This window comes from Gobius niger, assembly GCF_951799975.1.
Source record: "Gobius niger genome assembly, chromosome: 20".
Taxonomy (NCBI): Eukaryota; Metazoa; Chordata; class Actinopteri; order Gobiiformes; family Gobiidae; genus Gobius; species Gobius niger.
The window spans coordinates 27354758-27378285 of NC_136871.1; the positions used below are offsets into that span (position 1 = coordinate 27354758).

Below are 23528 nucleotides of genomic sequence, written 5' to 3' on the forward strand. Positions count from 1 at the left end.
TGTCTTTTCTATTTTAAATACGACATCTCTCTTTATTCCCCGCCGAGGCGCTTGTACAGACACTTGTGATATTGTGAAGCTAAGTATAGTCCTAAACAGTGCTCCGAATAAGTCATCGTTCCAGTGGAGGAGGGGTGCAAGAATGATCTGTGAAAAATCAGACCTTAAAATGTCAGCGCGGCTTCATATCCAGGATGTAGGAGGCCATTGTAGTGCTTGTGAGCCGGCAGTAATCAATTTTAGGTAATAACACATGGCTTGTAAGAAAGAAAGCAGGACCAGACAGTTTAAAGTTTCTGGTTCTGGTACGCTTCAACAAAGGGCATTGTCTTCATTTCATAGAATATATTATGTTACTTTGTCCTTCAGTTTTGCTCCTGGAAAGTTGTGAAATGCACGTATAAACTCCTCTAAAGTAAGCTGAGTTTGATTTCCCATAATCTTTGTCCAGATGTGATGAATGAGTGTGGAGCTATGTGACGTCGCTCTGCTCAGTTTCGTTATCGTTGAGACAAACTGACAAACTGTGTCGGTGAAGTCGTCAATGGTTTTGAGTTTGGTTGGATTTTACAAGTCAATGTTAAAATCACCACCGATTCCACATCTCTCCCAGTCTTAAACCACTTCGCTGCAGATCCATTCTTTCCCTTCTAAATGGAATCCTAATCAGCTAAAGTGGCAAAATCAAAGTGCCCCTCAGAATCACATAATGTTCTCACTGTGGACTGTTTTGAAAGAGGGCTGACCTGGATTATGGTGTATTATCAGATGCATAATTTCAGAAAGTAAAATAAATATGGGGAAAAGTATGAGGCTTATTGTATTGTAAACTGTATTAAGTGATGCATTTTCTCAAAACCTTTACGATGGTAAATCAATGCCTATACAATTGCAGCCTTTGAGATTTTCTAATTTGTACCATGCAAATTCCAATAACGATCACGATTAATCTTGCAGCCCTCCCACCTTTTGCATAAAGCTTGAACTGTGGCCCAATATGAAACTAGAAACTTTTGCCATGGCCTTTGCGATTGACGGCAGAATAAGTTACTTGAAAAATCCTTGAAAATGCCCTGAAACTTTTACAATACTTGAAAAATATTTGAAACTCTTGAAGTCCTTAAAACTCCTGAAATACTATTGAAACCATGGAACCCCTGAAATCCTTGAAAGTGTCCTTGAAACTGTTGAAAATCCCCAATTAGTTGTATTATAGTGTTTTTATTGTGAAACATGTCCAAACATAACTTTACTTTCTTGTGTTTTTATTGTTGCTGAAACTGTGAAAGTTGTGAAAGCTGCCGAAAATCTGGAAAATATAATAATAATGGATAAATAACCTGCAAAACAATTGTAATGTGTGGAATGTATTCGGCAGTAAATCGACAAGAGTGGCACTGTCGCTCCTCTCCAGGTTAACATTCATCCTGAACGCGTCTGGGTCCTGTCTTGGGAAATCATGCGAGGGCATCGCGCTCAGGAGACCGAGAGCCATGACCAATGAGCAGAAAATCCTCTCGTTAATAAAATATGCAGATCAAATCCTAACAGCTGCATCGGGCACTGCACTGTTAGCACTGGATTTGTCCTGGTCGGCGGCATTAACCCCACTCATTGAGACGTTATCTGAGAGCTCTTTGTGTATTCACGATGCCAGCGTTTTTCTTTCTAAACGCTTTCATGTTGGCAAAGTGCTGCCGACCGTGACGATTTAGACTTCATGATAAATTTACCATTAGAGTGTTTGGACGTTTCAGTACCGATTGCTGATGGGGAGATGCAATTATCACACTTCCTGCCTAATGAATTGATTTTCCAAAGTTTGATGTTCACTTAGGGTGACCAGATGTCCCAGCTTACCCGGGACAGTGCCAGTTTTGAGCCCTTTTGTCCCATGTCTTTGTCAATTTCTCCAAAACCACCGATTGGTCCCAGTTAAACACAATTTCTGTCCCAGTTGTCCCGGTTTTCCACCACTCCCACGGCCAAAGCAGCCATTTTTTGACTTGCGACTTCATGATTTTGGCCATATGTACGTCAATAGCTCGAGCTAAGCACCAATTATTGCTGCGCTGCTGATTGTTCCATTAAATTGACATTAGACAAAAAAAAAGGTGGGGGGAAAATACGTCCCATGTTGGCTCCCTCCACAAATTCTCATTGGGTCCCAGTTTTTAAAGTGGGAAATCTGGTCACCCTATGTTCACTGCTAATGGGCTAAAACATCCTGAGCTGACCCCCACTTATCTACTTTTGTCCATGGGCTTCCACAACAATGCAAAAGCATTTTTTAACAAAAGATAGCCCGTACGGTTTGCAGCACAGGCACAGCCCACGTTCAGGTCCACCAAACAAAGGTTTCGGCTCCATTGGCCGATAGGATTTCGCTGTTCTGAGAGGTTTGGCTTGGAGGGCAGGATGGATATGAGCCACACAAGTACGCTTCATGGAGTCTTTCGACATTGGAGTGAATATCATTTCTGGTCGTGAAAAAGAGACTTTTGTGCCTCCTGTGAGACGGAAATGGAAAACATGATAGTGCCAAAAGTGATCTGCCTGGGCCAAACCTAACCGCAGACTCTCGTCCTCGAAAGGGAGTTTTTCTGGGTCAATACCAGGCCTGAACCCTTCACACAGTTTTGCCAGGTTTCTGAATAATTTCACCTTTGCTTCATTAGAACAAAAACATTAAATCCATGTATTCAAACGTGTGCTTTATTTAAAAAAACAAAAAACAAAAAAAGCTTAGAAATGCTCCAACATTTTACAAAACTGCAATTGATTAAACCATTTTATTTAGCTTAATATTCTCCTGACAATGTAAAAATTAGCACCATTGTTTTGCAGATAAACATGCAGCTTTGGTCAGAAAACAACAACAAAACGAACACCCTTAAAAATATAACTTTATATGTACAAAAATATCGGCGTGGATTCTTCATATACAAAAGGTAGCGCAGCGTCCATCAGGATAATGGTGTTTGTAATTATAACATGTCCCGGAGCAGTGGCAGAAACAGACCAGGAATAGACGCGATGGGCTGCACTGGTTTAGCGCCTGGTGGTGATTTCATGATAAAGTCCAGATAAATTTAGCATCAGTGTCAGTGTTGAAAAAGATACAGTCAGTTATCGAGCGTCAAGCCAGTCTCATTATTCACCTGTGTTATGTTTCAGCAGCTTTGGATGAAAAAGAAAAAAAAGTAAACTGCCCCTAAAATAAAGACACAAAATGCAGTTGTTTGGCGGTTAATGTAATATTCTTCCTTTAAACTTAGGTTAGAAGAGTCAAGGGTTTAGCGTTTTTACTTATTTGGTGAAAGGCAGGGCTCTCAAGTGATGTTCGATAATTATCATTTCTACAGGTAGAAAGTAGAAAGTGTGTGCTTTTTTTAATGCCAATTAAAAAAACAGTTTTTCACTGTCACTCAAATGTTGTAAATTTGGGTCAGAAGTGCCGTCATGCACGGGCTTAATATAGAAGCTGCAGTTACGTGTAAAGACCTGAGGTGACAGTAGTGAGCAAAAAAATGGCCAACTTGCACCCAGCTGAATTAGTTTTTGTGTTTTTGATGAATGTATGAATAGTTGAGCAATGCCATTGAGTGGACTGTCTCTAAGGAAAAAGTATATTTTTTATATATACTTTATTATTTATGCCAGTGTGAATCCGATTTAAGGTATACATTTAGGAATAATTTGTTGAATGATTTTTCATGTCCTGCGGAAACCCTGATGCTGGTTTTAACAAGCCGCAGGTGGAGGGAAAGTGCGGTAACAACTATACAAGGGCACTAAGTTTGAAACTGCGCTGTGCATTATCTTCATTCATGGTGACATTTACATTACATCTGCAGCAGTCAGTAGACCTCCTTATACAAAATCTATTTCCTGCTCTGTTCTGTCTGGAAGTTGGAACCAGGAACCGGCATTGACACAGACAGAAGCAACATCCCCGACCAGCGACAAACAGACTTACTGGAGCAGGGAGGGAGGAGTCATGTGAGTCGCCAAGATAAAATATATTTGTTTGCCACAACAAAGCAATTCAAAACTCAAAACTTGGAAAGGTTTATCAACGCGTGACATGCGTGAGACTTGAGAGCCCTGCGAAAACTGAGATAGGTCTGCTGACATCTCAACATCCTATAGAGCCTAAATAGAGACAGTGGGCAACTGAAAATTCTATGGCGGTAACTATGGTAACCATCCATCCATCCATCCATCCATCCATCCATCCATCCATCCATCCACCATCCATCCATCCACCATCCATCCATCCATCCATCCACCATCCATCCATCCATCCACCATCCATCCATCCATCCATCCATCCATCCATCCATCCATCCATCCATCCATCCATCCATCCATCCATCCATCCATCCATCCATCCACCATCCATCCATCCATCCATCCATCCATCCATCCATCCACCATCCATCCATCCATCCATCCATCCATCCATCCATCCATCCATCCATCCATCCACCATCCATCCATCCATCCATCCACCATCCATCCATCCATCCATCCATCCATCCATCCATCCATCCATCCATCCATCCATCCATCCATCCACCATCCATCCATCCATCCATCCATCCATCCATCCATCCATCCATCCATCCATCCACCATCCATCCATCCATCCATCCATCCATCCACCATCCATCCATCCATCCATCCATCCATCCATCCATCCATCCATCCATCCATCCATCCATCCATCCATCCATCCATCCACCATCCATCCATCCATCCATCCATCCATCCATCCATCCATCCATCCATCCATCCATCCATCCATCCACCCATTATCATCACTGGATAGTCCAAAGGAAAATCTGTCTCAAAGTTCACTGTCTTCTTTGTCCGCACAAATAAACTTAAGACTTATTTTCTCTGAAAGGTGCCCAAAAGTGGAGTCAATATTCAATATAGACCATGAGTGTGATTTTTGCCAGTAGAAACTCCTTTCTGCCACAAAAACAATATGGCGGGTTTGTGTTCTAATGCAAGTGATACTGATACATTTATCAATTTTCTTTTGAAAGATTTCTTACAAAAACTGTGTTTCTCCCATAGAGTTGTATCAGCCCTCCAACATTATGACCAGAACTATTTCTAGAACGCGACCTATTTCAGTTTAGGCTGTGCCCCCTGCTACTCTAGTGAACATTGTAGTAATCTATATATGAACACATGCGCACGGAAAAATCTGCCTAAAATTGCACTCGTTCAAGCTACAGACCAGTGTCGAGAGAAGAAGGATGAGAGGAGGAGAGAAGGATGTGGGAATGAAAGCATAAATCCACATGTGCAATTTCAACAAAGCGACAACAACAACAACACTCTTTAGTTTGTTTTAAAGGAACAATAAATAAAAATATGCATTGGCTTTTGACACATTTCTCTATTGAACAGTGGCGTGTGAGGAGCAGTCTTGTTTCTATCATCTCGCTCTTCTCAAAGGACTCGGACCTGTAAGGCAAAAACAATGGTGAATCAGCAGCTTAAACCACGTTTCTTTATGACTGTTGTCCTACTGCCAAACAGAACCCGAGCACAATACAATTTCATCACCTTTCCCGAGACAGGCTTCCTCGCAGTCCTCGGGGTGCAGGAAGCGGTTGAGGTTGCCCTCGCAGCCGCTGTAGATGAAGGGTCTGCAGGCCTGGACCACGCTGTTGAAGTACCAGCGCAGGGTGTAGCGCCCACAGCTGCCCTCCTCCATCGGCAGCAGGCAGTGCTCCTCTGGGTCTGGGCAGGACGGAAAGAGGCAAGGAATCATTAACCCGTCTTTATGCAAGAACAATAACACACTAAAACAGGCGCACTGGTGTTTTTTTTTTTTTACGTCCTTCAGGTTTTTTACATTCTAAGGTGGATACCAAGTCATTAACATGGCCCCGTCTGAAAACACAACATTTTTATAGCAATGCGCCTCAAGTCAATGTTTGGCCAAAATGAATCCGCTGATGGCACAAACCTGAAATTTGGCACACATATTTCTCCAACAAACGGCTGCCATTTTCCCGAAGGTTTCCCTAAGAATTCTCTTTAGCTGACTGTAAATAGACCATGTTAAAAACCTCATTCAGACTCATTCAGACTCAGCACTGGCTTAATATTCACTAACTTATATAAAGAAATTGAAGCCTAACACACACAAAAACATATTTTCATTTTTATCAGGAGAGATTGACCAAAAGCGTCAAAGACCGGTATAAACGGTATGTCCCTGTTTTGACTGAGCACATCTTAACGTTTTTCTTTGAAGCACATATAGAATTTCTGCAGGCAATTGAAAAGAGTGTTTGGAATGTAATAGATGTTTTCTGGCCTCTGACATGACAGACTGAACAGGCAGCTCTTCAAATACTTTTTATTGGAACAATATTGTACCTTTCCCTTTGGCCATGCGCCTGGTCCTGACAGCTTTGGCCTTGACTGCTTTCACTGAAGTGTCTGACTTCTGACCGCTGACAGCCTTCGGAATCGCAGCCGCTTTGGACGGTTTGTCGATCTTTTTCTCTGACGCTTCTTTGACGGCAGCATCTGTCGGCGCACACACAGAAGTATTAGACGCACACAGAGGTGCGGCAGGCTACAGTCATTGGAACTGTCTTATTACTATAAGCCGAATGCCCATCTCGACTGCGCATGCGTGGGTCGATCAGGCTGCTAATTACGGCCCAAACAAACCACTCCTCCATTGAAATGTGTGAACGAGTTCAGGTAGTGAAGCGTGAACACTGAAGTGAGAAGAGCCATAACTGTGAATTATAAGGCTTACGGGCATTTGTTTAAAGACTATGAGTCTCAAGTGACATTTCTTGCAAATATTTATGTTGTCAATATCTTGAAAGCCAGGGAAAAATCTGTCAAATTAGCGATTAACTAGCTATGTTGTACACCATCAGATCACTCGTAAAAAAAAATACAAATAATGTACATTTAGATGGCATAGCCTATATGTGTACGTGGATCTCTCTGGTCACAATAATGATAAAAAAGATTTCGTTTACTGTCCACTTCCTTATTGACAAAAAAAAAAGACATGAGGCCACAATTTCAGACCCTGCACTTTGTCCAACAGTCGCTCTCAAGGGTCAAAAAAGTTTTTCTCACATAGTTATTCCAACTATGTGAACAAGGACTGGTCGTCACTTTGAAGCATCTCTACATATGAACGGCCGTTCAGTTCTTTCAGTCTCTGTCTATCTCTGTTCGCAGCCCTGGATGTAAAAATAGACTTTATGCTAATATTGTAACAAGCTCCACGTCAACGACAAAAACGCTTTCCATCATCAACTTTCCAGCGGTTAAAATGGTCCAAATCAGAGCTTTCTTCAATGCTTTACACTAACTATCAAAATTATTTGGTAGCCCAAAGAAATTCCATTACCCATAATGTAACGGGTGACCCGAGATGGGCATTCGGCTTATTGTCAGCTTGTGGTTTTTGAGGAACCCCGCCCAGACATAAGGACAACATGCAAACTCTTCTTGCTGTAAGTTGAGTTGTTGTTAGTGAACCTTGTATTTGATGCTGGCCGCGTCGAGTTTATAAAGTCCTTGTCTTTTTCCATTGCTTTTACCAGTTTCCTTACAGTCATTTCGAAGCATTTGCTCTCCCTGCTCGAGACACCATTTTCACTTTGAAGAAGACATTTAAAGTCCTCAGACACTGATGGGAGCCTGCTGGTGAGTCGTGCGTGTGTGGGAAGGTGCCACTTGCTGCACAGAGCCCTGAGTGTTTCGGAGTGTTTGAAAGTGCGCTGCTCAGCGGGAATCGTACCCTTCGTCCCGTTGGCAGATGGGCTGAAGAAGAGCAGCTCGTCCCTGGGGTCGTCGTACGCCTCGATGGAGTAGATGTGCTCATAGTCCGGATCGTTTGTGTTCATCACCACACGCAGCTCTCGGCCTGCGGGACAGAGCGACCGGTGTACAGTACAGTAAGTAAGGCAAGTGCGTTTAAATAGGCAGGTTACCAGCAGAGGGAGGTTCACCTTTTCAGCTACATACAGGCTGAAATCTGCGCATTAGACTTATGTTTGTTTTCATATAACTATACAATGTCAGGGCAAGTGTCATGGGTCTGCAGATTAAAGCTACACTGTGGAACATTGTGAGGGCACAGTTAATACACAGAGATTCCAAACATGTTCCCAATGATCAGCCAGAATAAAGTATCTGGTAGAGGACCTATTGTACTTGAACGTCAAAGTAAAGCAGCAACATCTCCATGGAGACGAGCTATTGATGACCCGATCCCTGCAAACTCAAACACTGTAAGGGAATGTTTTTTCAGTATTTGTTGTATTTTTCAACATTAAAAACAGGTGTAATTCAAATAATGCTCATGAAGTAGTATGGCTCTAAATTAATTTTTTGTTGTTGTTACGCCCTTTCTTAATGCTATGTAAACCAAAATATGTTTTTTAATGTTTAATAACTTGATAAACATTCTTTGTCCAGGTACCATGTAATTCCTGGATAAAGTAAAATAAAAATCTATATTTTTCCAAAAGATAATTGTACTCAAAGAGATAACAGTGTTGTCTAAGATCCAGTCTGTGCATTATTGTGCACAGTAATGCATGATGACAACACATTTTGACAGAAACAGTGCTATTCAGTTCAGTGTAATCGGACCATTAGCTCATTATGAACTGTGTTTTTTTTTTAAACAATAGTGGAGCCCTTTGTTTTCCACACTGGAAAACCACCAAATGTTACTAAAAGACTCCAACTCCATCCCCTCCCATGCTTCGAATAGGCAAGCATACAGACCCATGTGCATTTGAACCTCAGCCGAAGGGGGCACACTCACCCGCCTCCCCTGTTCGAGACGCCTGCTTCTCTGGGACAGGCCGGGATCTGACCGGGCCGGAACCTGGAACAACCATTTTGGAAAAGACACAAGCCAAAGGATAGGCAGAAATTAAGAGAGGAAGAAGAGGAGTTAGTTAGTTTTCACATTATAGTCCAGGTATTAAAGAAGTCCCAAAGCATCAACGTTCACCAGTGTCAATTATCTCGATGCAATATACACTGTTCAGGCAAAACATTATGACCTAGGTGACCATAATGTTAATGTTATGAGCATTCGCCGATGTCAGTGTCATGCTTTGTGTACTGTAATTCTATTAAGCATTTCTTCTGTAAGGCTTGACATACACACATTTGGGCCCAAAACGCAGCTAAAATATCAAGTGAGGCAAAAAATTATGGCTAAAACTAAACTTTTATCAACCTTTATGTTACCATACATTTTGTTTTTGATTATGTGAGCCAAAAATAGTGGCATCATGCAATATGGATTTGTCAACTAGTACTGCAATAACAATACTTCGCCAATATATTGATCAACTTTATTTATTGTTTTTGCAAGCGTGTTTGGTAATGATCATTTGAGCACACTTAATGCTTTCTGGACTCAACCTACTTTACTGACAGACCTACTTTTGTCCAGTCACAAGCAGAGATCTCACACTCGGCCTGACTCACTCGTCATTAACCTTTGAGGTGTTAAACCGTTGCCAAACACGAGGCCGCTCCTCAGTATCGCTGCATATTTATCAACAGGCCGCCTCATCCCAGTGTTGTGGATTCTGTCAATGTTGTGACAAATTGCACCAACAGCAGATCAGTTGTTCATGATGAAAACATCTCGTTTCCTTTTTCTTTCTGTGTCAGTAGTTGCCTTGCCATGGGTTATGATGGCCCCTGGTCTTCCTCTCCTGTTATTACTCCATGAGGGATTAGCTGTGTCTCACACAAATAAATAGACGGGTCAAGATTATGTGGGTGGCTAGTATTAAACAAGCCGATATTTCTTTAACATTATTATTGGAATAATATTTGAATTCTATGTAATTGTCTAGTTTTTATTTTTACTTAGAGGGGCTACATGCAAGTTAGCCATTTTGTGCTCACTATTGCCACCTCAGGTCACACGTGTAACTGCAGCTTCTATATTAAGACCCAAAGTAACACTGTTTTGAGTGACAGTGCAGGATTTTAGAGGCAGTTGTGGTGAATGGGTCTGGGCTCATTCTACACATAAGGACATTGTTGGAACATGTAGGGGGAGGAAAATACATAATTCTAACATTTTTAAACTCCATATAGTCCCTTTAACAATGATTAAGTGAAGTATGTGAAGAACTATTCATTATGAGCTAGGCATTAACTGCAGTAGTTAAGTATTTATTATGACAGTGAATTAATTATCATTATTTAATTATCAATATTATTATTATAACTCATCATTTATTAAGGCTAAATAAGGTGTAGTTATTATAAAGTGTTACCAAAAGCTCCATGTTTTCTCCAGTCGAGTCTTTAAATCTGAAGTAGTTCAACGTGTAACCGTCCATGATTCAGTGCCTGCTCACAACCTTCAAACATCGATCTATTTGTATGAGACTCTAAACCGTCATAAGAATTACATGAGTAGTGGAAGATGTGAGGGAAGGACCAAACAGAAGTGTAGAACACTGGACAGAGAACCTTTGTGACTATATAAAACTATATCCTGATAAATGATGCACTTGAATCATTTATAATGACCTTTTATAAATGAGGCCTACACGTTTTAGCCAAGCATTTAGACCATGTCAAACGGCACTTGCGCACATATGCAAATACAGGCAATCACTGGTGCTTTTTCAAAAGCTGGAAAGATTAGCCTGATTGCTCCGCTCACTCGCGTACGTCTGGGCTGTTGAAGCATATGTGAAGTGTGAGTCATGCCACAGTCAGTCCCAACGGTATCTGTTTAGAGACGAACTCACCTCCGCACGCTGGGACCGGCAGATGGACCGGAAGGAACAGGAGACACACAAGAGGGAAAAAAAACAAAAAAACATCACAGTCAGTTTAAGCAGTTTCATTGGTTGATATTATATTGTGCAGACTTGATTTTCTTAACAGCAATGCAAATATTTCTTGCATATTTCTTGCAATTTCTCCATCTGTGAGATCAATAAAGTACCATCTTATCTTATCTTAAAAATATTGTCTAGTGAGTCTGAGGCAGAGCCCTAACCAGAAGATACTAGGTCAATGTAAACAGTTGCTGATTATGATTCTCTCCATACAATAGATAGTTACTGACAGTTTAAACAAAGATACAGAGACACGGAGAAGGTCAAAGTGGTTCAACGGCCCACATTTGAACACACAACAGGAGTGGCCAATCATAAATCCTACTGTTAGCTTCATGCTACATGCTAACGCTAGCTCCAAGTGCCTGTTTTCCACTTCTACTGATCAATCTGTCAAAAGATTTATATGAACCCGATTTTGACTTGACTTTATCTGTGGGTGCTAAATATGTTACAGGTAGGGCTGCTCGATTATAGAAAAAGATTATCCAACATTCGGTGGTTTCTCAAATGTTCCATCCCAGGTCATTAGCGTTCCATCATTAGCGCCATCTTTAAACTAAACCAAATCAACCTAAAATTAGACAAGCAAATGGTCTATGATTCCTTCATGTAAATGGGTCACAATAAAATGATCATTAGCACCATTTCCTCATTATTCAAGGAAAACGCTGTGTGCCGTAGTAAGTGATTTTCTTTTTCCTGCGACAGAGGAAAACATTGAAACTGGGCCATGAAATAGATGTTGATTTTATCTGAGGTTCAGCTTGGGGACGTTTTGGTCATAAATTAGCATCTTCAGCTGCGTCAGACTCACCACAGTGCTGGTTCATCTCAGTGCGGACATACTCGCGGACGTCATCCTCCTACAAAGTACAAAAGCACAAAATTTATCAGTAATGTCTCCAAACCAGGGCTGATTATCGTTCAAATTTAAAGAAAACAGCACATGTCTGGAAAAGTACTTGGGTTTCTACAGTCAGAAAGTGTCCCGCGCCACCACACAAAGTTACCGACATCACTACAGGACATGAAATATAAGCTCATGTTGAGCTTCACGTCCATGTGCTGGTTGAAGTCACACTGTCCAAAGTTCGCCCGGAGGTGGGGAGGATACACTGACCGTCATGCCTGGCTCTCCTCTGTCTCCCTTGGTTCCATCTGGGCCCATGTCCCCCTGAAATAACATGGACAGGTTTGAGTTTACATACAGCCCACTGAGAGGCAGCAGCGTGGGCTAATTTATTACACCCGGGGCAATGCAGCGCTTGACCTCAAAAGATTCCAAATGTGTCAAATCAGAACATGGAGCTGAGAGCATGCTGGTGTCATTGGTTGTCATTAAATACAATAAAGAAAGTATTTTTGTCTTTTTTCAACCAGAGCTAGGTCAGTGGTTTCCAAACATGACTGCACTGAATTTACTATATCTTTTATTTTAAATTTTAAATTGAATTGGAATTGGAAAAATGAATTGGTAATAAAACAAATTTGTAAATGCTTTGCTGCTTGAAATCAGAACAAACATCAATACGTTTTATTTTTTATTTTGGGAGCAGCAGCCTGAAAAGTTTGGGAGCCCCTGAGTAAGGTCAGTTGAACATGTTCACAGTTGTTGGTCTGGATCGCGTGGACCAGAATACTATATCATTACAAATGATTACAAAGTACAAAGTCTAGCGCAACAATATTGAGCGTCCGCTGCGGGACTACACCCAGTTGTGTAAGGAAGTGTTAAGTTTTCCAAACCACCACTGATTTTTCTGTGGCAGCTGCAAGTAAAAAGGGATTGGTTTTGCATATTTGTCAAGTGTATTATGATCCAAACTAAATACATCACAACAAAAAATGAAACCTTTAAAAAGAAAAAGCATGTGTGATAGTTCACGTGATACTAACTCGTTCGCCGCGGTCTCCTGGGATTCCTGGGATCCCCCGGGGGCCGATCATGGCCGGACCTAATGGCCCTCTTTCCCCCTGAACAAGACACAGCAAACAATAGACTGAGTTACATTTGCAAGACACATAAGCCAATACTATTTGGACTTCTTTCAAATCCCAGGGTAAACTGAAGTTACACACATAGCTTCCCACCGCCGAGTATGGAGTGAACGTCAAATTGTCTCATGTAAAGCGCTTTGTGAAAGGCGCTATTCAAATAATCTTCTTCTTCCTTTTTGTTTTCTTCCTTTTTGCAGCACTCTGTAGCTGCTGATAAATTGGCCACTGGAGCTCAGCTGCTGCTCCCTGCAGGCTTCCTGAGTTTTTTGTACACTTTTAGCCGTCATGTTGGGTCCGCTGGGACCAAATGCCATGTTTTCGACTTTTCATTTCCTTGAGGTTAGTTTATGGGTTGTCATAAGTTGGGTGGGGGTGGGAGACGTGGTCCAGGCTCTGTATATGTTTTTGTTTGTCCAGCTCACCACATTATGTATGTTTTATTTTGTATTTCATTTTCTACAAATTCCAAGCACATAATTGCATGCCATAGAAGCACGGTGCAAAGTCCCCTTGTCTGGTTAGGGCTAGAAAAGGGGTTTGGGTCTTTTGAGATTGAAGTGCTTATAAATAACACTCAAATGGTGAGTGCTTTGCAAATTGGGGCATCTCACACACCAGCCCATATACAGTATTTGCTCAATGCAATATCAACTCTCTCTCTCTCTCTCCTGTTCCCTGTTCTGTGTCTATATTATGATAACTATGATGCTAATACAAATCCATAGGCTACTTAAAACATGATCATTCTGGCTTTGAATAAGTCATTGAGCACAGTATATGCATGCAAACATCATTTTTCCGAGATGGCTTTTCTAAGTTGGGCTTTTGCGTCAGCAGCTCTGGCCTCTTTTTGGGGCTACATGAACATAATTAGTTTGGAAATTCAGCCGACTTGCAACTCAAGCGGGGAATCTTTTTTTTTTTTTTTTTTCAAGAGCTCATGACTGAAAGTTGTCAAACAGAGGAAGTAGCTGATGGTTCATTTGTTAATTGTACCTTCAGCTCATTTCTAGCTCTTACAATACCAACGGCTCGAAAAAAAATGACATTTTTTTGGTTTGAATCAGGTGTATAAAGTGACTTTCGAAATGTTTGTGCTAAATAATGTTTTGCCCGTCAGATTCCATTTAAGAAATCATGCTACAAGCGCTTAAAGGTAATGGCTGTAGGATACGCTATGAGTGTTTGTTTGTGTAAAAAAAGAGTAGCATGTGAAAATGTGGATCAGCAGCACAGTCATTTATGTATTTTTAAGTCTTACTGTATGTAAAAATATTACTTGTTGGTCCAATCTACTGTCTACACTGGCGGTGGAATAGAAACTGCATTTGTTTTTTTTTGTTCCTTTTTCTGCCTGTACTATTGTACATTGTACATAATTGTACGTATCCTGTTGTGAATAGTTTCTACATATTGTACATATTCTTTATGTATATTTTGCTATTTCCGCAGATGTCTTTTGACGGAGGAAATTAGCACTTTGTATTTCAAATAACATATCAATGCACTTGTGGTTGTATATCCTGGACAGGGTCATATTATATTTTATCTTATTTTATTTTATTATTATTATATATATTTTTATTTTTCTTTTTTCTTTTTTCTTTCCTTTTCTCTTTTGCTCTCATTTCCATTTGTTTTGTTTTGATCTTTCCTTAAGGAATTTCCTTCAGTGTATCTGTTTTTGGGTTTCGTTTGATGATTCAACAGATATGATGCCCATCTCAAGAGGGATTGGGAAAAAGAAATGGGGGGAAAAAAATGTGCTATGCCTGTATACTATTATTGTAAATTGCAATAATGGCATCGCACCAATAAAAAGTTGATCAAAAAAAATTATAATTTACTGTATGTGTTTGTTATCAGTAACACCGGGATTTGATTTGAGCACGCTGACCTCATAAATCAGCCAATAGGACATGCTTATGAAAAAAACAAAAAAACGTTTACATACCCTAACTTTAAGGGAATACTAAGTAAATTGCAACTTCGCTGCCTAGGGGTTGGAGTCACTAATACACACTAATAGAATCACGAAGAAGAAGCTAGCACGCTAACGGTCAAAGCTAACTGCGGGTTAGCGCCACTTTAACAGTATTTGCAGCCAAGTTTGAGTGAAAATAATGATCTCCATTGTGTAATTGGACGTACAATATCCCTCTCTCCCTTTGTCTTTTCTGTCAGCGTAGTATTTATTCTCAGGGTCAACTAATGAGTAAAAAAACACAACATGCTACGACACCTGCAGTGGCGCTTATGGCCTCTAGGGGCATGAGTTACTTAGTGCTGCTTTAAATTATTTAAACACTAAACTACTTTTTACTTCTACTTTGAATATTGCCATCTTGAAGAAACATCCTTCTTCCTTGAGTGCATTTTTGGCTACTCTTTCTTATCCATATTTCTGTTATGATGAATATTATGTGGACAGGTCTAGCCAAACGTCCCGCAGGAGCTGTCAATCACCTCAAGGCAGCACCAAAATCAAACAAACCTCGGACAGGTGCGTGTGAAACGGCCTAAAACAGCAGAGGAATACAAATGAACCCGGTCTCTTTCATCCCAGGCTGGAGTTTGGTTCTCACAGTGAGTCAGACCTCAAGCGGCCACTCATGACCTCGACGAGCGAGAGGGATTGATTTTTGGGGGATTTTAGCTACATGCTGCTGTGGTGCATTCAAAAGGTAGATGTAAGTTTAAGAAAAAGAATCTTTCTGTGGTAGCATCTAAATGAATTATTTACTGTAATATGAGCTTTAATGATATTTGAAAGGGAAAATATGATTATCTTTTGAAATCACACTTTTGATATTTCACAGTTTGAAACAGAAACTGATGTATGTTTATGTACATTTCATCATCTTTGAGCGGAATATTTCACAGAGAGCTCATAAATATCACAACATGCACTGATTATCATTGACATTTAAAGGCACACTGTGTAACATTTGGATTATACTGTTGCCAATAATAAACATGCTCCCAATGTCCAGCCCGACAAAGAGAAAGCTACTTTAGCAGTGGGTAATCAAATTTAGATGAGGACCTAAGCTATGTGAATCTCATGTTTGTCAGCCTTTAGTCAACATCTCCATGGAGACGAGCGGAGACGTCCCGCTCCCTGTCAGGTCGGAGGAGAGATGAGCGGCTCAACAGCACACGTTTGTTTGGTCATTTTTATGTGTTTTTCAACTAGGAAAATATCTGTAATAAAATGAATGCTTTAATTTTTGTTTGTATACTTTATTGTCCCCGTAGGGAAATTTGTCCTCTGCATTTAACCCATCCTTCGATGCCGCTGGGGCAACCCGTAAGGAGCAGTGGTCGACGGCAGTGCCGCGCCCGGGGACCCATCTCCATGATGTGGAGCCAGGCTGATGGTCAGAATCACCTGGCTGGAGGATTCACCTATTGCACATGTTTTTAGTGGTAGGGGGAACCGGAGTACCCGGAGGAAACCTACGCAGACACGGGGAGAACATGCAAACTCAACACAGAAAGGCCCCGTCCTGGTGGGAATCAAACCCGGGACCTTCTAGCTGTGAAGCGGAGGCGCTAACCGCTGCGCTAATTTTGTCATATCTTTTGGGTGAAATGTTACGCAGTGTAGCGTAGTGCCAAAATGATCAGAGCTATCAGAGCGAAAAAAAATACACTTAAAGCTGCACTGCCTGAATAACTGCGTTATCAAAGCGTGAAAGTCGTAGGTAGATGAGTAAATTCTCAGCTGTGGCTGGCTCTCACAGACTCTCACAGACCCTCCTGCACATCCAGATTGTTTACTTGAGTTATTCAGAAGCACTTCTGAGACGGAGTTCATAGCGAGACAGAGTGGAGACGTGAACGAGCGACTGCCAATGCTAACGCTGTGCTAATTTGGCCTCTGACTTCCTGTTTAGCGCTGGAGGAAAATACGCAGTATTTAGACACACAAAAGTGCACATGGTTTACAATGTAGATCTGTGGTGCCAAATGAAGTTTACTCTACAACAAGAAAATCATTTGATTATTATTAAGGACAATAGTAGCATTCCTGTTTATTGACTTTGACTGTTTTCATTGTTATATTTATTGTATAATATATCATTTCAAACTGTGGAACACTCACTAAGTACTAGAGTGGCAACTTCAGTGCAAGTCGCAAAAAACATTTTTTATCTGGCTTTTACCGCAAATACCTCAACTGATTTTGTAGATTGTTTGTATATTCTTTTTTTATACATATATTTAAGTATCAATAGTGATTTTTCAATGATTTTTACTTGAAAATGCTGTTGACAATTTGATGTTTTAAATTAATAATACTAGTTCTATGATTGGCAAAAACATCGTTAGAGGCCTGGATGGATCAGTTGTTGCCTCCCATTCACCAAAACATCCAGCAAACAACAACAGCGATCGCTCGTGTAATTCGGCTAATTACTATGAAGATCATAAGAGACAAGAGTTCACCAAATAAGACAATACTAAGTTCCTAATCCACTGAAAGCAGACGTTTCTTAAAATAAAACACAGCAATAAATATAGCAAAGATTTTGAAACTAATTTTATAAGCTAAGCTAGTAAGGAAACTAAGAATAATGATTGAAGAAAAAAAAGTTAAATCTCATCTGAAGGGAGAAAGAGCAAAAGGTCTGTCAGTAAAAAAGGGCAGTGTGGGGCAGAGCTCCATTTGATTGATCCTTTTTATGGCCCAAGTGAAGGGAGCATGGGGCAGACGGGAAGGACCCTGGAGAGCTGAGAGAGGTTTAGATTACTGCCTCTGAAACCAGATAGACCTCCTGTATTTTATTTTACATATCTGATTTGATAATCTTCTATTTATGAAATAATTATGATCCAAATCTATTTAGTGAGCACAAGGGCTTTCAGCAAAGGGGTAGAGGGTTGCTTTGCCGTCTGAAACCAATCAACAGCATGTTGTACTGTAAATATTAGTACAGTTTGTATCGTCACCTTCTGTCCCTGCAGTCCCTCTGGTCCAGGGGTTCCGGCCGGTCCCTGGGGTCCGGTCAGACCTGAGGCCCCGTCTGCTCCTCTGGGTCCTGGGGGCCCCGGGACTCCTGGTGGGCCCTGTGTGAAACAAATATAAAATCAGTCTGTACATCATGGCAAGATGGATTCCCATTCCCATTCAGTTATAATACATTAGACTTCATTAACAACCGTTTCTTCATGTTAGGTGCACTCAAATGGGAAAAAAATGGTCATGGTAAATGCCCCTACCTGCAGTTGCAATACAATGAGGGATTTGAATCAGGAGCTTGACATTCAAAATATAATAAAGGCTCATAATAATAGCGTGACTTTTGATATTGTTATTATTGCTACATCCCTACCACACGTACGGACCGGTTTCATGGAGGATACAGAGCTGACACGCAAGGCTCTGATTAACATGACAGTAGCTCATTCATATGTGGCTTATCAGCTCTAAACCAGCACGTACCCGTTCTCCTTTCTCTCCTTGAGCTCCTTTGGGTCCGGCCAGTCCGTCGAATCCTCGCTCTCCCTGCGCACACAAAGACGGCTTCAGTCCTGACCTTTACAGGTGATGCTGTTTTCATTTGTTGTATTGGACAAACCTTTGGTCCGACAAGCCCCTCTTTCCCCGGACTACCGGGAGCTCCCAGAAGCCCAACATCACCCTTAGACAAAAAAAATAAAAATTAATCTACTAGATGCCATGCCTTGTTATTCGTACAATATTACCTGTTCTCCTTTTCTTCCTGGGAGACCTGATCTTCCAGGGAAACCACCATCACCCTATTAGAAAATGAATATGAAAAGTCCATCAAATGTTTACAAAAACAATAATGTGCGTTTGATTTGTATTATGTATTTCGAAGTGAATATAGGTAGCCGGTTGCCATAGCTAACATGGCCATAGAACTACTGTAGAGCTTTCTAATGCTCAGAAATGGCACCGACCCAACATTTTTTACGTAACTCTGTTCCATTTTCAGGAGTTTTAGTCGGGGATGACCGGTGGAGTAACCAGTCAGACAAAAAACTCTTCAAAACAAACATAATCAGGACGTGATGCAAGATGGAGAGGCTTAAGAAAGACTATAGGTTTCTGCCGAATCATTGGGTACTATCTGCCGTTAATCAGACGTGAGAGAACTTCGAATGCTTGCTCTGTTGGGCGACCACAGGACATGGCCCGAAGAGAAAGACAGATATACGTTCAGAAACTGGCGCATTAGGTCACCCTATCCACCAATGATGTGTTCAGTGCTAAGCTGGCGGGAGAGAGGTTTTGCTGTGAGGAAGTTTATAGACAACTGTTATGCAAAACAATCCTCACCTGGGCAAATTAATCAAAAGACTTAAAGCAGTACTAAGAAACTCATGCCCCTAGAGGCCACAAGCGCCACTGCAGGTGTCGTAGCATGTTGCATTTTTTTACTCATTAATTTACCGTGAGAGTAAATACTACGCTGACAGAAAAGACAAAGGTAGAGAGGGATATTGTACATCCAATTACACAACACACAACATTTTTTTCACTCAAACTTGGCTGTAAATACTGTTTAAGTGGTGCTAGCCCACAGTTAGCTTTGCCCGTTAGCCTGTTCTTCTTCTCCTCTGATTCTAATAGTGTGTATTGGGGCCTCCGACCCATAGGCAGGAAGAGCTGCAATTGTGGTTTTCTGGCCAGAGACACCAGGGGGAGATGAAAGACCCCCCAATCATCCCATTAACACTTGTATTACCCCCAGAGGAACCACGTAAAGGATTTATTAAGGTAAACAAATTACTTAGTTCTGCTTTAACCATTTAGAAAGTTTCAAAGTGGCTCAGAGTTTTACCTTGTCTCCTTTGGGCCCTTCTCCTCCACACACTCCTTTGGGTCCTCTGTCTCCCTGGAAACAAACAGAGGAATGTCATTTTGTCGGCCTCATAACATTATGACCGAAGTCACATTTTTTAGTTTTTAGACAAACTACAAAAAAAAAAAAAGAGTATGCGCTCAGAAAGATGACAAAAGACAAGACTGGTGTTTTTGCAGAATCAAATGTTTCTTTCACATGGTCACACAGGGGCACTTACACCTGGCACAGGAATGGGATATGACGCACAAAAAGAAACCTCGACTCTTCGGTTTAGTGTGTTTTTTCTGAGAACAAAGGGGCAGCGTTCGGGGAAAATGCAGCCCTGATACGAAGCAGGATGTCTTATATTTCATGTCTGGTGCAACAGGTGCAAACTATAGTTTGAGCAAGCATGTTCAGTTGTTCACCAGCTAAGAGTTTAATGGCTCCTCTATAAAAGCTTCTAGTGGTGCTCATGTGCTTTAATGGTGACTAAAGAAAGAAACGATAAATGTATGGATAATGACGGCTCAGTAAATACCGCTGGCAAATGGCAATGGACAGGAAATTGCAACAGTAAGTATAACTTGTTTTTTTCTTGATTCTTAAGTCAGCAAAAGAAGTGGAAAAATAGTGGAAAAGGATTTAGGCAAAACTAGACATACAGTATGTCTTATGTGTTTCTCCCACATGTGGTAAGAAAACATTTTGGCCTTTGCTTTGCTTTTTTTCATTTGGCTTTTGGGCATTTTCTCACGATCGCCATCTAAGTGTGAAGGCTGGCTAGTTTGCCCAATTCTTGCAAGAGAGTCGCTTCAACAACAGATCTATTTAGGGAAGTGAATCTCTTGTAAACGTTGGTGGGAGCGGGACGCCACCAGCTTGTCTCCATGGAGATGAGGCCGCTATGCTTTCAAAGGCCGTCCCCAAACATGACAGCTTCTTTTCCAAACACTTCATGTTGTTAAAGGTACTAGATGGAAGTTACGATTTTTATACTCACTACTGCCACCTCAGGTCTTACGCGTAGCTGCAGTGTCTATTTTAAGCTCGTGCATGACCCGAATTAACAACTTTTTGAGTGACAGTGTAGGATTTTGGCGGCAGTTGGGGTAAATAGGGCTATGCTCATTCTACACATGAGGACAATGAATAAAACGTCAATGTACCGACCATGTATTTTTATGATGACCTGAAGTATCCTATTATGAGATTATACAACCTAGCGTTCTAAGGCTGTAGTACATGCCTGGTAAAACTGCTAGGCTTACGACTTCCCTGTATAAAGAGCTGGCTGGACCCGGGGGCTATTAGAACTAAATTACAGCCTGTCTGTCCTTCCATTGTATCCATCATGTACCGCCACACCTCCGCTCTCCCAAACCTGCACTCAGTTTGTCCAGCAATCCGAATAAACTAACGGGGGGTGGGCAAATACCCCTCCACCTGCCTTCGAGCAACATGTTTTCGGGCCGAAGAGGCACTCTCCAAACTGTTTTTTTAATTCCTTGAAATACGCGTCAATTTCACGCTATTATCGAACTGCGACCGCCATCGCTCATGCCTGAAAGATGTGTCAAGGTTGGACCTGGCACAAAATCTATAGGAGGTGGAGGAGGGAGGCAGAAAAGCACACGTGCAGTGAAAAGGAAAATACCTTGATGCCTCGCACGCCGTTGATGCCAAGCTCCCCCTTTGTGCCTTTGAGTCCGGCGAGTCCGTCTTTGCCTGGCAGACCCTGAAATGGAAATTAGAAACAGTGCATGCTTGTATATTAAGAGGTCCAGCCGAGCATCAGTGCTAGGGCTTCAAGATAAATCGCGATTGGATCAAAATCACAGTCTGAATGTATGTGATGAAGCAAATGGCATAGGCTGCAGTTGGGTAACAGAACAGGTTTGGAACTACTACTTTTTGGATTGTGCCTGCTGTTCCGGTACCTCTGCCGTTTTCTCCACAGACTCAGGGTTAGGGCGTCATGATTAGGATTGGGATTGAGATCAGAGGCTCGATAGGGACTTCAGTTTAATTAAGGTAAAGATCGGATGCTTTAGTGACGACGCAGGGAGCAGCAAAACTTGTTTGAGTCTTGAAGGGCCCAAGTCCTGCTGATCCTCTGTCCATACAAACATGCACTTGTAGACAGTACACAGAGCAAGACTTACAAGTTTCCTGTTGTTAACCATGCTGTTTTGTTGTTATATGTAGTTTTTAAGTTTTAGCTTTAGATTTACTGGCCTTTGAGAGGCATGTTGTCGCTCCGCCTGACTCAGGGGGGTGGAGTTTTCTGTCTTTTTGTCCTTTTTGGGAACATGCTCTGTAGGAGACTGGGCTTCCAGCATGAATTCTAGAGGTCGACCGATACATTGGGCCTATATTTGAACATCTTACAATATCGGCCAATCTAGCGCTAATAACTCCAGGACCGAACGTGATAGAGAGCTCCCTTTTGCATTGGAAAGAGCGACGTCAGGGCTGTCAACTTCCTAAGCCTCAGGGGAACAGATAAACATTGCAATGAAAATTGGTTAGCTACAAGTTTGTTAAAACACAAGTTTCACTAAACCTCAGTCAGTGCGGACATGCTGCATGTCATTTTGAAGCACAGAACCTGGAGAGTTAGTTTTAACCTCTAAAATGTTGTTTATGATCGTCGTGCAAAATGTCGCAGCCAGCAACAGCATGCTAATGCTAATGGCATCATGCTAATAACGGCCGTGCATATTGGCATCAGCCAATACAAATCCCCAAAAAATCGGCATAGACAGGCAATAGACAGACCTTCCCCATTTATTTAATATATTTATGTTAATATATATTTATGTCCTTATGGCATAATTACCATACTACGGCATTAACTTCCGCCATCCCCACATCATTCATCACTCAAGGCTATAACATATCATATAAGATTACGTGAAATGAACAGACCGATTCTCCAGGCACTCCAGGCTGGCCCGCTTCTCCCTGTGGCGAGAAAACACAATGATAGTAATTATAGCAAGAAAATAGTTCTCTCCACCTTCACTTTCTGAATATATGACTTTTCTTAGGTTGATGATGAGAGACATCTGCTGTATGTACATACCTTCTGTCCACCCGGGCCCCGCGCTCCAGGGAAACCGGTGGAGCCTCCTTCACCCGGCTCTCCTCTCAGGCCCTGCAGAATACAGAAAACAGACATCAGTCACTATTATATAGAGTGGGTTCAGAAAGATTTCAGACCTTATATAGTATATTACTTTTATTTTAAAATGTAGCAGACTGATAGCAACATAACATACATTTCTTTTCTATTAGTAAAAACACTAATTGCTCCCAATGTCATATAGTTGCAATCTGAGAATGGGCTCCAAAAGAGAGTAACATTCATTGATCTGTGCAGAGACGAGACATCAACCAAAAACAAGAAATGTGTCTTCAAATCTTCGTTTTTGATCCAGTTTTGGCATTACCCAAATCTAAAAGCTTCTTGAAAAAAAGAGTCAAAATAGCGACATAAATGTGACAAAAAAGTGGTCTTAGCTTTCAAATGAGGCGTTACACTGGCCTAAAGGTAAAGGCTGTAAGCTCCAGTCCAGAAGCTTTTAGATTTGGATAAAGTCAAACTGGTGAAAAAGTGCTCAGTTAAGGCTTATTAAGCCTTAAGTTAAGCAAGAGGTTAAAAAAGTCACCTGTTCTCCTGCTGGACCCGCTTGGCCTTTTAGACCCTTCTCTCCCTGGATACCCTTCGGCCCCCGGTCACCCTAAAAACACAGAGTGCAGCCACACATAATACAGTATATGCTGTAAAGTTTTGCCAAAATCATTT

At 41.4% G+C, this 23528-nt stretch overlaps 1 protein-coding gene across 1 annotated transcript in view; it reads right to left on the reverse strand.

Annotated features, from left to right (window-relative positions):
* Positions 1-5455: 5455 nt before the first annotated feature.
* col7a1 (collagen, type VII, alpha 1) overlaps positions 5456-23528 on the reverse strand; it is a gene marked incomplete at its 3' end in the record, with an annotated part of 98424 nt that continues 80351 nt past the window's right edge. Inside the window, exons 101-118 of the mRNA XM_079578439.1 lie at positions 23392-23463; positions 22806-22877; positions 22649-22684; positions 21375-21455; positions 19715-19768; positions 18612-18665; positions 18485-18547; positions 18349-18411; positions 17856-17972; positions 12798-12875; positions 12022-12075; positions 11716-11764; positions 10806-10814; positions 8840-8902; positions 7805-7930; positions 6409-6561; positions 5587-5763; positions 5456-5484 (exon numbers count right to left, since the gene is read on the reverse strand). Coding sequence (XP_079434565.1) covers positions 5456-5484; positions 5587-5763; positions 6409-6561; positions 7805-7930; positions 8840-8902; positions 10806-10814; positions 11716-11764; positions 12022-12075; positions 12798-12875; positions 17856-17972; positions 18349-18411; positions 18485-18547; positions 18612-18665; positions 19715-19768; positions 21375-21455; positions 22649-22684; positions 22806-22877; positions 23392-23463 — 1350 coding nt within the window. The remainder of the gene's footprint in view (positions 5485-5586; positions 5764-6408; positions 6562-7804; positions 7931-8839; positions 8903-10805; positions 10815-11715; positions 11765-12021; positions 12076-12797; positions 12876-17855; positions 17973-18348; positions 18412-18484; positions 18548-18611; positions 18666-19714; positions 19769-21374; positions 21456-22648; positions 22685-22805; positions 22878-23391; positions 23464-23528) is intronic.